The 16,787-nt window shown below is 53.3% G+C and overlaps 1 protein-coding gene across 2 annotated transcripts in view; it reads left to right on the top strand.

The window, feature by feature from the left end:
• DIS3L2 (DIS3 like 3'-5' exoribonuclease 2) overlaps positions 1-16,397 on the top strand; it is a 181,269-nt gene extending 164,872 nt beyond the window's left edge. For both annotated transcript variants that reach the window (XM_039713783.1, XM_039713782.1), the window contains 7 exons: positions 6,304-6,487; positions 7,636-7,722; positions 11,639-11,786; positions 11,884-12,014; positions 12,249-12,353; positions 12,996-13,097; positions 15,854-16,397. In XM_039713783.1, the coding sequence (XP_039569717.1) occupies positions 6,304-6,487; positions 7,636-7,722; positions 11,639-11,786; positions 11,884-12,014; positions 12,249-12,353; positions 12,996-13,097; positions 15,854-15,952 (856 nt within the window). In that variant the 3' untranslated portion in view covers positions 15,953-16,397. The remainder of the gene's footprint in view (positions 1-6,303; positions 6,488-7,635; positions 7,723-11,638; positions 11,787-11,883; positions 12,015-12,248; positions 12,354-12,995; positions 13,098-15,853) is intronic.
• The last annotated feature ends 390 nt before the right edge of the window (positions 16,398-16,787 follow it).

Here is a 16,787-nt window from a genome sequence, read left to right as displayed (position 1 = left end):
AAGTGCTGGCCCAGCCATTCACCAAAGAGCATAATTGTGTCATTGGCTGCACTCTCAGGAGATGTGGGATTAGCTAATGTTGGTTTTAGAAGAGCTTTTATAGAAACCTCTCAAGTTCCTGTGCTTCATGGAAGAGCTGTAATCAAAAATAAGCGAACACAATTTAAGGAAGAAAAAGTCATACCACATCCAGCATCTTTGGACCTAACACCTTTGGAGAGGGTTTGTTGGTTGAGCCGTGGTGCTGTTTCTTTGCTGTTTTCCTTCAGCTGATGCTGCTTCTGTTGGATGTGAACAGGACTATTTGCAGCCTTCTGTGGAAGGTGACTGTGGGTGAATGCAGCAGGATTTAGAGTCCCATTCACAGGGGGTGGCTGCAGATCTCCTGTTTGGTATGAGATTGTGCTGTAACAAAAATCCCTTCCAAGCCAGCAGAGAGCAGGGCCTCCCAGCAGCGTACTGCCCTTAGCAAGGGCACATAAATCCATCAGTGTCTTTAGAGCTCTCTCAGACACACACAGATACATCAGGGCTGCCTTTCTCAGCACCAGCCTTCCATGACACTGTTTGGTTCAAAAGTGATGCTGTCAAAGCTATACTCTTCTAACCCTGCTTGGACCCAGCATGGAGCTGGACACCACTGAGGCAGGGACACAGATATGGGCTGAGAAACAAGAGGCCTTTGACTGCAGGTTGAAGCACTAACCTGTGCTGATCTGGGATAGTAAATTTATCCATTGAGAAACAAGAGGCCTTTGACTGCAGGTTGAAGCACTAACCTGTGCTTCAGGATAGTAAATTTATCCACAGATGGGAAGAAATTTGAATAGCAGAAGTCTTGTTTCTTTTGTTGGAGGGAGTGTGTGCTATAAGAGGAAGTGAAGGTGGAGAGGAGCAGATGAGATATTGTGATGGGTTAGGAGAAAGAAGTTTGGTAACCCTTGTAGAAGAGGTTGGTCATATTTGGCTCTAGTCTGAGCTGCTGGAAAAATGCTGGGGATTTGCTTGGTGGCAGCTCACCCAGCCAGAGGGACCACCATTGGAAGGGGGGCTCAGACTGCAGCTCAGAACAGTTCAGCTCCATCCTTTTGGGAGCAGGTGTCCACAATGAGCTACACGTGAAGAAAAGACCAGCTTCTCCAGCCCATCAAAAGCAAAGAACCCTGCCATGGAAGAGCTGTGTGGTGATTTGGGTTTATCTCTCACACCTCAGCTGTGATAACTCTTCCAACACCTGGATATACCCATCAGTTACATCTTGTAGGAGGGGATGGAGGTGTAGAAGGCATTACAGGGGAACAGCTGTGCTCATCTGTCCAGCCCCACCTCACTGCCCTTTGCTCTGAGCCCCTGGGTCTGTTACCCTGCTGGAACAGCAGGTGTTTTAGTGTCCTTTTGCTTTAAGGAAGCTGCCTGCTTCCTTCCTGCACTTACTGGATTGCACACAAAGTACTCCTTGTCTCTCCCTTTCAGCAAACCCTTCTTAGCTAATGTCATTTGTCAAGTTAATCAGGGAGAGTGGGCACTTCGATGGCTGCTGTGCAGCCTAGCTGCATTGCCATGGAGACAAGCAGCCAAATAGGCATTTTACTTGCCCTGCCTCTCTTTGCAGATTTGCCATGAGAAACCATTATTTTATTTGCCATCAACCAAACAAACTTGCTGAGGGCATCAGAAGTTTTTCAAGGTTGCTGTCTGGAGATTGGGAAGGGTCTACCTAACATTTAATGGAGCAAATAGTAATGCTGACACTAAACCAGGTCAAGGGTCTGAATGTGTAGCTCCTCTTTCCACATCCCATAGATGTTTGGCACTGGCCGGAGTTGTCTGGGAGGAATTACATCCCACTAGCTTGAGTTTGGGGATGTAATTGAGATGTCATCAGTCCTCTTCAGCTGGATGGTTTCATAGGTGACTGTTTTCCTACAGAAGCTATGACTATCAAAAATACTTTGAAAAGCACCAGTACTTGTGTTTGAGAACATCTCAGGAGCTTGAAATCTCCCCAGAAGTTGGTGAGGTTTAGGCACTGGCATGCCTTGGTCACATTGGAAACTCAGGTGAGTGTGAGCTCTACACTCCAGCTGGCCTCTTGCATAAGGCAGACTGAGGATGAGTTTCATCCACATAACTCATAAGCAAAATCTGGATATTGAAAGAGCTGACAGGAGATGTACATTTTACAGAGCTCAAAAGCCATCCCATCCCTCCCTCTCCTTGCCCTTGTATGTGCACATGTTAAGTGATGCATGGAACAGGTTTGGAAATGCAAGAGCTGACAGGAGATGTACATTTTACAGGGCTCAAAAGCCATCCCATCCCTCCTGCAGCGTGGTTAGCAGGACGGCCGGGATCTGCAGGCACCTATGGGAGGGACAGCCACCTGTTGACCCCTAGCTCTGTCTGTGGGATGGCAGAGGAAACCTCACATCAGCACAGAAAGGGCAAAAGTTCAGATCAGATTGTTTATGGGATTTTATGGAGCCAGGAGCCAAGGATAGCTCAGCTAATCCAGAGGAAACTGCAGTGATGGCGTTAGAATGCATTTCACATGGGATTCATTCAGCGCGCGTTCAGATGGACCAGTCTTTCTGTCTCCGTTTTTTTAGCCATTAAATATTTTTCTTTGTACTCCTGTCTGCCAGCTGCACTGAGCCAGACTCCAAGCTGGGCTGTTTTAAGGAAAAAACCCACAGAAACCCCAAAACCTCTTGTCGTTTGACCTGCTGACAAGTTAGCAGGGCTTCAGCACAGCTCCCAGCAGCATCAGCAGCAGCCCCTGGGTTGGGTCCATGCACTGCCAGCCAACCTCTGCTCCCACCAGCCTCAGCATCCATTGCTTTTCTCCAAGCCACAGTGTAGTGATTGCTTAGTTGAAGCCCTGGTGAGAACATGAGCTAAAAGTGCAACTGAAAGGCCATGTGGGGAGGGCAGGAAGGCAGCAGCTTTGCTGTGCCCTCCAGCTCCTCAGCACTGGAAGCCTTGCTGGTTTCATGGGCAGTCCTAGCCCTGGCTCATCCTCCTGAGTCACCAACATCCCATGCAGTCTCAGTGTGAGCTCCTCTTGGGATCAAGGTTTTCCTTTCGGGTGCAGTGAGGTCACCACATTGAGCTGCCTCATGCAGATCTTGTCTCCTGTCTGTGTCCTAAGCCCCAGACCCCTTTGCTCTGCTGGAAGAGGTAGTGTGGCTTAGCTCCAGGCACAGGTGCCAGCTCCTTCACTGTCCCCAGCCTGTTCCCTCTGACCCTGGCAGCTCTCACATGCTCTGGATTACCCCAGCTGTGACTTATGCCTACTAGAAGCTGCTTTTCTTTCCCTGAACTCCTGACGTTTAGAACAAATCTGACTAGGAGTTACAGAGCAGCCCCACACTCTTCCCTTTCAAGCTTGCAGGACTGCTGCAGCAGGGTGCATTTGGGGAGCAGATCTATGATCCCACAGTGATCCAGAGCTGGGAAGGACTCTCTGTGCCTGCAGGGGGTTTTGGCATCAACCCCCTATGATCCCACAGTGATCCAGAGCTGGGAAGGACCCTCTGTGCCTGCAGGGGGTTTTGGCATCAGGGCATTGCAGCCTTTCCAGGGCACTCTGGTTTGTTACCCTGAGCTTACACAAACCAACCCAGCAGATCCTGGGCTTCTTTTTCGCCCAGATATAGGACCCTCTGTGCCTGCAGGGGGTTTTGGCATCAGGGCATTGCAGCCTTTCCAGGGCACTCTGGTTTGTTACCCTGAGCTTACACAAACCAACCCAGCAGACCTTTTTCGCCCAGATATAGAACAGTGCCCAACCTTATCCATGTTACCTTTGAAAACCTGAACTGCAGATGCCTCTCCCAGAGCCTGCCTCTGCCTTTGGGTGAGAAAGCAAGAGTAGCTTTTCAATTCTGAATATCCATGGTCACATCCTGCACACCCTGTCATGGGTGCAAAGCTCCTGGGTGCTTCCCAGGATGGGATTTTGCAGAGCAGAGTGGGTAGTATGTGCTGTTAGTTTTACTTCAAGAATAAAAGCATCCCTGGCAAGAGGTGCTCAGGTATGAGCTTGCATTCAGTACCTACAACATCAGAGCAAGGATATCTTCTGGAAATTGTAAAAGCCCAAGCCACACAAGGATAAAACAAAATGCAGAACTTAATAATCAGGTGGAAATTGCATCCAGCCAAAGGTGTCACTGTAGATGAGAGATGAAGGGTTTACACTCCAGTGCTCAGGAGGAAACACCAGGGTCTGCTGCAGCATTTGTTCATAGTGTTCATCTCTGGGACATGCAATGAGCATGTGTTGCCTGTGACAAAGAGGAGGTTTTATTCACAGGTGTTTATTGCTTTGTCTTTAAAAATGGGCTTGCATCTCCTTCCACAGAGGCTGCTGTTCAAGGGAGATGCAGGGGGACTCCATGGCCAGCCTTTGCCCCAGCCTGCATCTGTGTAGCTGAGATTAATGCTGGAAATGCCTCCCTCTTTGCTTGCTCCAAAGCCCATGGGAAGGAGAGGTGCAGCCTTTTGCAGTCTGCCCTGTTTTCTGTGCCTCGCTGGGACCTGGCTCGGGCAGAAAGGGCTTCTCATGGGCTGGCATCACCTGTCCTGTCCTCAGGCCACTGCTCCCCACGTGCCGCTCGGTAAGGGTGGCGTGTCCCCACTCTCAGGAGATGGGGATGGCCATGCTGTAACCCGCTGGCTGCCACTGGCTGTCCCACGGCCGGAGTGCCCAGTGTCCCCGGGCCACGCTGTCCCGGGCCCCCCGGAGCCGGTGGCCATAGAGGGACCGAGGTTGCCATCTGCCGGTTCTGCTGCACAGGAACAGCAAGAGCCTGGCTCAGCCCTCTTGGAAGTGGCCCCTCAGGAGTCCTGACCCTGCTCAGCATTGCCCACCTGCGACCCAGCCCTTGGCCTTTGGTAGCATGTCCCCATGGGCACATGTTCCAGGGGACAAGGCAGGCAGCCCATTCCCATTTAGACCGTGCTGCTCCTGCCCTGCCCACACTGCCCCTGGGCCAGGATGTCCCTCCTGCCCTCCCTGTGGGGCCTGAAGTGTTGGCCTCTGGCACAAAACCCTCTGTGAGAATCCACAGGGCTCTTAATAAGGGAGCTCCTTCCCATTAAAGACTAATATTTCTACTGCTGATGATCACTGTCAGGTGCTTATTTCTCCTCCAGGCTTGTCTTTATTTCCTTTCTCTTTCTAGTTCTTGGCAAGTACTCCCAGGCTGAGAATATATGACTGCTGTAGGAGTACCCCAGGAGAGCAGCACCCTGCACATCTCACCTGGCCAGTCTCCCCAACAGTGGCCAGGGCTGGGAGCTGCAGGAACACTGGCTACAGCCATGGTCCCCCAGCCAGTCCTGCAAAATCACTGCTCTGCCTGCAGGAGCAACAAGGCTGAGCTGGCACAATCAGCAATAGCTCACTCAGGCATTGCTGGGAGGATGAGGTTACTTCTGTAAATCTATTATCTTTTTTGGCAATTAGCACCAGTTGGGAGCCCTGGGAATACATGCAGGAAATAGCAGGAAGCCCAGTTAAGCACATCTCTTGCTTATCAAGCCCAGTTAAACAAGTCCCCTGTGGCACAGCCCTGCCACTGGTAGCACAGCTCGTACACACACCAAAGATGGTCTCTAGTGTGGGGATTGCTTTCCTGAGCACGGTGCAACCCCAGAGGTTTGCATTCAATGTATGTACATTCAGAGATGGAAAGTGAGGAACAACCCAGCACTCTGGAGATTGTGTGGAGGAGCCTGTGGAGTCCTTGCCTCTCATGGATGCTGGAGCAGCGCTGGTGGCTTGTCCTGCCTGGGGACAGTGCTGTGTGGTGCTGTGGGTGGCAGGCTGGTGTGGGGCAGGGCTTGGTGCCTGGGCCTGACCACACATGCTGAGCTGGGGATGGGGGAGTGAGTGAGATGCTGTTTGCTCTGGCCCAGGAAGACAGAGATGTGTGTTTGTTTTCTGTGCTATCTCTTGCACGGCGTTTGTTTTGCTTGTCAAGCGTTTCAGGAGATAAAATGACCTAAAGGGAGATTATTTTATCCTAATTTAAGCTGTCAATTTATCACTGACTTCTGCTTGTCTGCGCCAGCAGGACAGCTTACTCTGAGTCCCTGGGGAAACCTCCACTAGAGAGTGAGAATTTGGGGGGGATTTGCTGCAGTCTCACAGCTAATCTGTGCTTATGTCAGCAGCTAGAAGCTGCTCCCCTGTCCCCCTGTGTCGTATTAGTTCCCATCACTGTGGACTGGCTTGGCTTCCCAGGGGCTTCCCCTGTGTAACCCGGGCCTGGGGTTGTTTTTCTCGTGCTGCAGGCTGGTGGAAGAGTTCATGCTGCTGGCAAACATGGCCGTGGCCCATCAGATCTACCGCTCCTTCCCCGAGCAGGCCTTCCTGCGCCGCCACCCCCCGCCCCAGACCAAGCTGCTGAAAGACCTCATGGACTTCTGCAACCAAGTCGGCCTCGACATCGACTTCAGCAGCGCGGGGACCCTGCATGTGAGTGCGCTGGCCTGGCAGGGCCGTGGGGCCACGGGTGGGCAGCTGCGTGATGGCGTGTTCGTGGCAGCCTGTGCTTTATTCCCTGGCCCTCTCTGCCCAAGCACAGCTGACAGCTATGCCATGCCAAAACAAAACACCTCCCTCACTGTACTGATCACGTTATTGTTGTGCACAGAGGTTAGAGCAGGGTGGGAAGGATCTTGGAAGTGACCCCTGCACTGCCCTCCCTGCAATGGGAAGGTTGTTTCAGTGCAGGAGCACTCACTGGGACACCTGTATTTCCTTCTCTGGGCGGGTCCTAGGCAGGGAATTTGCTCCAGAGCACAAGGAAAGTAGGTCTGCATGGGGCTGTTTCTGTCTGGGCAGCTGCAGGTCTCAGGGAGGGCAGGGTGGGGAGTGGGGTGACTGGGAAGGACTGGAGAGCAGTGCTGGGAAAGGTCAGGTGCAGCCAGCGCCAGTATCCAGCCACTCCTCTGCTGAGCATGTCCTGAGGCTGAACTCCAGCTGAACAGCACCGTGCAGCTTTCAGGATTTTCTTTACTCACCACGACTGGACTGTGGATAATCCTCCATTAATCCCATCCCCGCCGGCCTCCCACACGCCCCGCCATCAGCTGGGACTGCTTTCCCTCCTTGCTGGCTGTGCCCAGCCTATATCAGCAGATGCAAGGCTGCTCACTCAGCTCCTCTGCTGCACTTTGAACCCTCCAGCCCTTCCTCACTGCTCCCCCCAGGCAGTGACCTCCCATATCCATGTCTCCCCAGAGTCCCATTAGTCCGTGTGCTGAAGTTCTCAGGAGCTGGATGGGAGCCAGGCACGGGTCAGGGGAGGGTTTACAGCCTCTCTGTCACGCTGGGGGCAGAGCCAGCAGTCCCCATGCCCTGGTGCTCCCTGCCACTGACCCCAGGAAGAGAGCCAGTGCTCAGGACTGTGTATGCAGTCCTACTGGGGCTGCTGGGACCACAGCAAAGCCCAGTTTCATGTGCACCCTTTGGCTTACAAGGGGATTTCCAGGAAAAAGGAGAATTTGGCTTTGACAGGCTGCTAACACACCAGTTACTGCTGTTAGCACCAGTATGGTCTGTCTGGGTCCCTTTACCACCAGACCATGCCAACAGTGAATGTTCTCTCTTTTCTCCTCCAGAAAAGCTTAAGTGAAACATTTGGTGCTGACAAATATTCCAGAGCAAGGAAAGAAGTGCTGACCTACATGTTCTCCAGGCCCATGCAGGTGAGACAATGCTGTGCTGTCAGGCATGTCTGCTTGTAGCTTTCTGCTGTGGCTCTGTCTTCAACCCTCGCCCCTTCTGAGTTGCCAGGCTGGTTGTTGCACACAGAGGGAGTGAATGAATACTGAATGTGGTGTTCCAGGTCTGCCAGCAGCTTCTCCAGTGCCTCCAGCCCTGTGCAGCTGGCAGTGGGAGTATCCCTTGAGCAGCAAAGCTTCACTGGATGGCAAAGTCTGGCTGAGTCTTTCCTCACTGCCCACAGTGTCCCTGTAATTACTGGCTGGGATATTTCACCCTTGAAGTTGCATGAGGGCTGTTAGCAGACTCATGAGGGCCCTGTGAACAGCTGGTGGTGGGCTCCATGGTTCATGTTTGTGCCATTTCTTCACATCATGGTATCCCAATTGGTCCAAAGAAGGAGTTAAGAGTAAGGGTGTGCAGCTGGTCATAAGCACAGTCTGGTACCTGCTCTTGGAAGAAGGAAGGTTCTGGAAACCCTTCAGTCTCCCCCCAGCCCAGGTGGTTTTTTTTGATGGTCTCTGCAATGGAGGCTTGTGCTGCTCACACCAGTTGTCATGTTTGGTGCATCTGTAGCTCAGGACACTTACTTGGGTGTTTATCACCATCATAAAAAGTTTTTGTGAGGCATGAGCTGCATTTGCAGCTGGGCACGGCACAACCTCTTCTGAGGAAAGTCCTACCCTGTGGGGAGACGGGGCACGTTCCTGAAATGATCTCTCTGCTGTGGCCTGCTTATCGCTGCAGGAATGAATCATCTTCCCAACATCATTCACTTGACTGTCACTCTGGTAATTAGCTTATTTGCTTCATTTACTCATTAGCAGTTGCCTGAAGTCCTGCTGTGTTTCCGGGACTTAATGCTTGTTTGCAACTGGGGCTGGGGCATGAGGCCATTTAGTAAATCACCCTCTCGTGTGTGTCCAGCTCAGGAGGGCTGCTTTGTAAAGAGCAGGGAGTGTCCTTTGGAGCTGGATGTGTTGTCCCAGATTCCATATCCTGCTTTGGGTTACCCTGGTCCCTTCTGTCACATCCTCCTTTCCTGGTGGAAGGTGCATTGCTGACATAAGTTCCTTTGAGTCCCTCTCTGATGCTGCTGACTGTGGCACAAGGCTGGGCTTTGCCAGTAGCAGCACATGGAGCAAGCCTGGCTGCTGAGCAGGATGGATAAGGAAGGAGAAAGTTCTGCAGTGGCACTAAGGGGGAGATGGGCTTTTGGGGACTCACAGACTTGCTGAGATCTTGCTGTTGTGGTTTCCTGAGACTGTGGTTGGAGAAATGGTGGGAGTGCTTTCAGATACCACACAGTGGGTCTCATTAGGATTTAGCTTTGTGAATATGTTAGATTTCATTACATGAAAGAGCTATCAAGGTTTTGAAGATGAAGTCTTGTACAGATTAGATATCAGACAGAGAAAGATGCACTTTTAAAGGAGATGTTTCCACAGGACATGATTTTGGCAGGAATTAGTCTCATTCCGTCATCAGAAGACAAAGGTGCCTGTGTGTTCAGGTGTGCTGTGCAGTCCACCCATACGTGGCAAACCTGCTGCCTGGCACACTCCCATTACAGGCAAAACACTTGGAAAGGGGCAAACAGCTTCCAGGAGGAAGGAGCTTTCCCTGAGAGGAGCAATTTTTTGCTGTCTGCCACCATCATGAGAGCAGATGGAAGAACCAGCCCCATCCTGCTGGATGTCATGGTCCCTCATGGGGGAGAGGACAGATTTGAGTGCTGGCAGCTGCAGAGCACAGCCTCTGAGGGTCCCAGGCTGGTGGTGAGGGCTGGGCCATTGCTGTGACAGATGGTGCAGCGAGGCCGTCTGGTCGAGGCACTGAGATGTCACCTGTATCCCTGCACATGTCACAGCTCCCAGTGATAAAGCTGATGCTTCAGGGACAAGGCTTCAGCTAAATCAGCCTAAACAACCTGTCCACAGGTTTAGCCCCTGGTCCTGCCAAGCCTGTGTCTTCCCTCTTCACTGCGTGCTGGTGGTCAAGACATCAGCCTCTTGCAGGAGGAGGGAGATGGGAAGCAACTGGTAATGTGTGTGCCTGAGGGAATGCCTGGATTGGCATGCCAGGAGCCTTGTAACAGATGAAGGAGCAGCGACACACCATTTTTCAGGGGCTCAGTCACTCGGGGATTCAATCTGTCCGTGAAAGCAAAGCTGCCCCTGCTTGGCTGGGGCTGATTTATTTCCAGGCTCCTTGCAGTTCTCCGGGGATTGCAGCAAACTGGGGATTTGAGACTTCTTGTGAGTCAAATCTGTTAATGAGAAAACATCTGCTTCATGCCAGGCTGATGGGTTGTGCTGTCCCAGTGGTGAGGATGCGTGTCAGATACACACTGGACTGGGCTCCCTGCAAGCTGCAGCCCTGCCATGGCCTAGGGGACTATTTTTGCTGGGATACTCAAGCTGCTGCAAATGTAGATGAGGGCCGTGGGCTGCCAAAAAGGTGTCCAAAATGGTGCTGGACCCCACAGTGGCCAGTATATTAATTAAGGCAAAGTGCCCCAGACAACAGCAAGCAGCACAAGACCTTCAGCATCTTTTCTAACTTTAAACAAGGTGGGGTATAATTTGGAACACTGCTGGGCATAGGGCAGGGATAAGCCTTTCCCAGTGTCTTTCTCAAAGCAGGGATTTTGACTGGTGTTCTGCTTTTTGCCTGCCTTGCTTTGTAGGGACTTTCCTGCCTTCTGCCCAGAAGCCTGGCAGAAGTGCCTGGAAGCTCCCTGTGCTTCTGTGCTGTCTGTCAGCACCAGGGCACTCCTCCCCCCCCAGCAGCCTCTGGAGCTCAGTGTGTCTCCCTGCCCAGCTTCATTCTGTGGGAGCTGAGCTAATTGAGTGGAGACCGTACTTCGTGGAGTCCATCAGAAACAATTTAATTCTGGGTTGTGGAAATTGGCAGCCACCACAGCTCCTATCCCAGCTCTTGGGTCTCATAATAAGGCTGGGACTGATGCTGCTTTTTTTAACCTGCTCTATTTACTTGCCCGGATCAGTGCGTTGCTGCTCAGCAGGAGCTGGCTGCGCCACTGGCCTGCAGAGTGGAGGATACAGCTGCCCAAACCAAGGATCCCAGGACGGCTCTGTAATCAGAGCTGGCTACTCCTGTTTTTTTAAAATCACTTGCTCTTATTTTTAAATGGGTTCATTCAATCGCCACTGTGCTGTGACCCCGCCGCCACCCCCCTGACCTGCAGAGCCTCCCCTCCCCGCCTGGGCCCAGCCCCCAGTGTTTTCCCAGCCCCAAGAGCTGGTGTTTCACAGATGTAAAAATAAAAGCTGTAACCTGTGGGGTAGCAGGGGTGACACGGGAGCGGTTCCTGCTGAAGAGGCTGCTGAGCAGGGGTGCTGCTGCTGCCCTGGTGTTGGTTTGGATGGGCGGGTCAGCCACTCAGCTCCCCAGCTGTCTTGGTGGGATGGAGCAGCAGGGATAACAGCAGGGCTGTCTCTCCTCCTTGGAAGCCACTCATACCTGCCCCCAGTGTTCTCCAGGCAAGCACAGTGGGTGTGTAAAGCCTGCAGCCAGACCCAGCACCAAAGAGCATCTGATGTGGGTGCAGAACAAGCTGGGCTCTCCCCTGGAAGATGAGAGGAAGGCAAATGAGTCCCGGGGCCTGAGCAGAAGTAGGAAGTTGCTTAGACCCATGAGGTGATGCAGTCCTTGGGGCCAGGCAGGGACAGCTGGCAGCCAGCAGCTCCCGGCAGTGGCTTTGCCCCTTTTATTCTGTGCAGAGTTTCTGCAGTGCCTGTGCAGCCCAAATGGAGCAGCAGGTGAAGGACCACCAGCAGACAGGAGGGGTTCAGAAGGTGTCTCACAGAGCCTGACCCCTCCAGCCTCATGGCACCACCCTTGCTCACACCCTTCCCTGGTTTCTCCCCCTTTCAGATGGCTCTCTACTTCTGCACTGGCGTCCTGCATGACGAGACCCTCTTCCACCACTACGCCCTGAACGTGCCCTTCTACACTCACTTCACGTCCCCCATCCGCCGCTACGCCGACATCGTGGTGCACCGCCTGCTCTCCGCCTCGCTCGGTGCGTGCTGCTCGCCTGGGCCCTGGGACAGGGCCACCGCCTGGCTCTCTAGCAGGAGGGAGCATGGGCATGTTGTTGTCACTTGTGCCCTTCGCAGGTGCCAGATCCCCCATCAAAATGGAGAAAGAGGCCATCCAGAAGCAGGCAGATCACTGCAATGACCGGAAGATGGCTTCCAAGAGGGTGCAGGAGCTCAGTGCTGACCTCTTCTTCTCTGTCTTTGTCAGGGTAAGACCCAAGGCTATTTTCTCGCACTGCATTTCTCTGTGAAGGCCCAGCCTATCAGCCTACGTGCATCTGGGCAGGGGGCTGTCTCTGTCCACTTGCCTTTAGGAAAGGCAAACAGTGAGAGGACACACTCAGCAACCACCACGGATGGATTCCAGGAACTAGAGGCACTGTTTCCCCTTGGGGATTGCTGAATGAGATCTGCTGTGTAGTGACAGCCCTGTCTCTTGACAGGAATGTGGTCCTCTGGAGTCAGAAGCCATGGTAATGGGTGTCCTGAGCAAGGCCTTTGATGTCCTGGTGCTGAAGTTTGGAGTCCAGAAGCGCATCTACTGCAATGTAAGTGCCTCACCAGTGTGAGACAGTGCCAACGCTGCCTTGCCACAGCAGCCTGCCATCACTGCAGACAGTGGCTGTCCTGGTGCCCTTTTGTGCCAGTCCTGCAACAGGCAGAGCTGTGCCCAAGCTGGGCCAGCCAGAGGGGCGGGAACCTTCCTGGGGTTTGCCTTCCATCCCTCAGCCCAGGCAGGCACAAGGGACTGGGGGGTCTGGGTCAGCCCAGCCTCTGGGGATCAGCTTCTCCCTGTGACATGCTGGGTACAAAGGAATAAAGGCAGATTCAGGGGAGCAGAGTTAAGCATGGATCTGAAGCGAGGACAGGGAGCGAGGCTCGTTTTCATTCTGTTTAATCTGCTGGTTTATCTGAGGCTGTGACAGCAGTGCTGTGGGCCAGCACCTGCACTTGGTGACAGCATCCTCTCTTAATAACCTGGTTATATGTCTGGCAATGACATCTTTAAACAGGACATAGAGTGTGATATATGGGCTGGTGGTGTATGGCAGCAGCCTCTGATTTACGTGCTAGGCTCAGGCTCACGGGCTGCTGCATTCCAGTTTTGAAGAGCTGCAGAGGCAGCCTCAGCCCCAGGCAAGGTGGAGGAGAGCTGGGGGCCAGGTTCCCAACACTCTCCCTGCCTGCAGGCGCTGCCCTTGGTGGACTTCCGCTTCCAGAAGGCAGGGAAGAAGCCAGAGCTGACACTGCTGTGGGAACCAGAGGAGCTGGAGGAGGAATCTGTGCCCCAGGTAAGATCTCCACAGCATGGGACAAGCTCACAACACCATGAGGCTGGCATGGAGGCTGTGGGCAACATGTGGGTCCTGTGATGCCTGCAGGGACAGGTCTGGGAGGCAGGACTTGCCTCGCAGGGTGTCAGAGTCTTGCTATCTGTGTCCCTTTCCCAGTGAGCCCAGCTTCAACCTCAGCCTCCTCTGCTATCCAGTCCAGTCCCATCACTGCCCTCACAATCTGACCCCTCCACAGCCCTCAGTCTCTGCCCTGCCTGCTGTGTGCCCTGCCTCCCAATTCAGGTTTTTCCAGGAATTGAATTAACATGCTGTTTACTTCCTCCTTCCAGATCATCAATTAAGATGTTAAGTAAGATCAGGCTTAAGGCAGCTCTTGTCCAGACCCTTCCACCCATCCTGGCACTCTTTGCCCCTGACATGGCTTTTTCTTGGGGTTTCCATTCCTGTGACAGGGTTGAGCCTCAATTAGGAGAAATTTTTAAAATCAGACTTCCTGAGATGCAGTCTCAAATGGCTTAACAACATCTAGAAATCTCTCTCTTGTGTCCCTGTCATCTATTAACTTGGTAACTCAATCAAGTGGAGCAATCACATTTGTCTGGCTTGATTAAGTGGTGCTTCTTTGCCAGCTTTTGTCTGGCATGGCTGTAAAACCCCAGCTGTGTTGACTGCTGCAATCTCTGCCTGAGGGGCTCAATCCCAGCCTCTCCCTGCACCACTCCAGGGGCTCTGCATTTGAGCCCTAATTCCATCCAAGCCCAGCACAAGCCATCCTTGCCCACTCAGGTTTCCTGACACAGAGTGGGCTGACCCTCCCAGCTGGGGTGATGCATGTGCTGGAGAGTCCTTCTCTTCCCAGGGTGGATGTGATCAGAGCTGGATCTGGCTCTGCAAACATTTCTGCAGGCCTCCCTCCCTTTGAAGCTGAGCTTTCCTCTCTCAGCTTGGCTCAGAGAAACCCTGTGGATGCAGCCTGGAGTGGCCTCAGTTCCCCCTTTCCTACAGGAGCAGGGATCGCTTACACCCTAGCAGGGAACTGATGAAAAATGATGCCCCAGCATGAGCAGGGCCCATTTTGGTTAAGCAAACAGCTGGTAGAGGAAACTCCTCCACAAACCTTCCACACCTCCTAAGAAAACACTGGAGCTCTCCCATAGGATCAGGCTCTGAGCTATCCTCCAAGCCAGCACATCCCTGAGTTTATAAATCTGCAGCCCTGGGATGAGCCAGATTCCTGTGAGTTGTGCTGAACTCTGGTAGATGTCACCTGGACACCCCACAGCACCAAGCACCCCAGCTGGCCCTCTGGCCCCAGCCCCTGGTCTCTAAAACTCCTCCTGGTTTAGCTGAGCCTGGCCAGGCAGTGGGAGCATCAGGGAAGGATGTCAGTGAGAAGGTGTGCTGGGGTCTGGGCTGGCTGTTTGGCCCTGCCACAGAGGGCAGATTTGCCCCCATTTCTCTCTGATCTCCAGATGATCAGGGTCTCAGTGGACATCACTCAGGGGTGGAGTAAGAAGTGGATCTAAGACTCGGAGGATTTGGTGTCAAATTGTGCTGTTCCACGGCAGTTCAGCAAAGGGATAAGGCAGGATTGCAAGGGAGAATCCTGATACTCCCCCTTTGACTCCCCCAGGTGTGGGGGGCTTTCCCCTGAACACCACCCCCTGCACTGCACCTGGCTGGGGCAGGCAGGGGCTGATGCTCAGTAGCCCACAGCTCTCTGCCAGCCAGTTGTGATTGGATTTTCCTGCAGGTTGCTCCTCACTGGCCACTTTGGTACATTTGTCTCAATGAGATTTTCCTGTTCTGAATGATTGATCTGGAGCAGCCAGCGCTGGATGAGCTGGGAAGGGTTGGACAAGGTTACATTGGTAGCTCTGAGCCTGCTTCTCGTGGGGCCAGCCCTGAGCAAATGGCCCCAGTGAGCCCTGCTACAGCACAGGGCTTGGGGACAGGCTCCAGCAAGCAGAGTCCCCAAATGCCTGTGCATGACCCCAGGACAGCCCTTCCCAATGTCCCAGCCAGCCCCTTAACTGTGCCTCAAGGACAGACCAGATCAATACTTCCCACTTCTCATCCATACAATCCCAGGAAGAGCTGGGGTCACAGGAGCAGGGAGATGGCAGCAGCAGCGCAGTTCCTGAGCAGGAGGGATTAATTTTCTGGGGTCTTTGTTCCCTTGCATCTCTCTTATCTATTGTGCTCCCTTCCTGGCTCTCCTCTCGCTGTGGGAGCACAGGCAGGGTGTTCCCTCCTTGTGGGATGGTGATGAAATGTTCAGCATCATGTGGAAAACCCTTCTCCCCGCAGCTCAGCCTTGGCTCTTGGCCAAGCTCCATTGAGGGATGACGTGGTTCTGCGGCTGGAGAGGGCAGGCACGGGTGGCCTTCAGGGGAGATTGGGACCCAAAGACAAGGGCACAAATGCCCACAATTCTTCCCAGACTGTGTGGACAGCAAGAGTGGGGCCTGATCAGGCTGGGATAAGTGAGGATGTTTTGGGAGGCTCATTCATGTTGGTTTGGGTGCCCTGGTTGGTGTCAGAGTTCGTGGTGTTGCCCTTGAGGATGCTGCCTCCAGCCCTAGGAGCACCCTGGACCCCAGCAGAGCTGTCTGAATCCACCCTGCCCTATTCCTTGGTTCCTCATGGGTGCACTGATGGAGGCAGCAAAAGCCAACACAGCTTTAAGCAAATCTTGGTGTGATTCCAAGCTGCCTGAACTCTCTTTTCTCTCTTTCTCTCCCCTGATGAAGGTGATCACCATTTTCACGCTGGTGGAGGTGGTGCTGACGGCAGATGGTGGCCCCCTCAAGTACAGTGCCCTGCTCAAGAGGCCAAGCTTGGACAAGTGAGAGCCCTGGCTGTGTGTGCTCCCCACTGCTGATGCTCCCTCATCTCCCAGGCCCTGCTCCAGCACCTGCTGGAGACAGAAGGGACCCACAAGGACTTTGGGATTTTGAGTCTTAAAACCATTGTGGTTTTATTTCTGGTTTGGATTTTAACTCTGCCTGGGAGCAGGGCTCAGGGCTTGAGCCTGCCCCAGGCAGAACATTTCTACTCTTGGGTATTTTTAGCATGATGCTTTCTTAATGTTTTTTTTAAGGCAGTGGTGTCTTATCTGCAACTTCAGTGCCCGTGGTGAGGGCTGAGAGAGGGGATATGTGTCCCCAGGAGCAGAGAGGGGCTGGCTCCACCATCCCAAGTGGGATGTGGATGCAGTGGGATGCAGCCATGGGGGATGCAGGAGGGTTTCTTGCAGGGTTGTGTGTCATGTAATAAAGTCGGTCAGCAGCTGTGTGGAGCTCGTGCAGGTTTTATTTTCTGCCCTCCATGTTCCCCCAGCTGGGGGATCCCAGCAGTAATTCACCTCTGGGGAGCCTCCTGCCTTCCTCTGCCTGCCACTTCCCAGGCATTATGGAATTTGGCCTCACTGCCTGTCCCAGCTCACATATGCTTGGCCAAAAGATGGGAGATGAGGGCAGGTGTTCCCAGCTCCTGATCCCGCAGGTTTTCCTTCAGTCTCTCTGACTTCTCCAGGAGTCCCTGTGTGTCTGCTCGAGTCCCTCACACTTTGGCCTGCAGCCTAACCCTGCTCAGGGACCCTATGGCACCACGTCCTTGCATCCAGCACCCCACTGACCAACTGACCTCTGCCATCTCCCACCACCTCTGCCTGCTCTCTGTCCC

This window comes from Passer montanus, unplaced genomic scaffold (genome assembly GCF_014805655.1).
Source record: "Passer montanus isolate IOZ18808 unplaced genomic scaffold, ASM1480565v1 scaffold29, whole genome shotgun sequence".
In the NCBI taxonomy this organism is placed as follows: domain Eukaryota; kingdom Metazoa; phylum Chordata; class Aves; order Passeriformes; family Passeridae; genus Passer; species Passer montanus.
Note: the sequence above shows the minus strand (reverse complement) of the source record. Positions and strands in the feature narration are given on the sequence as shown.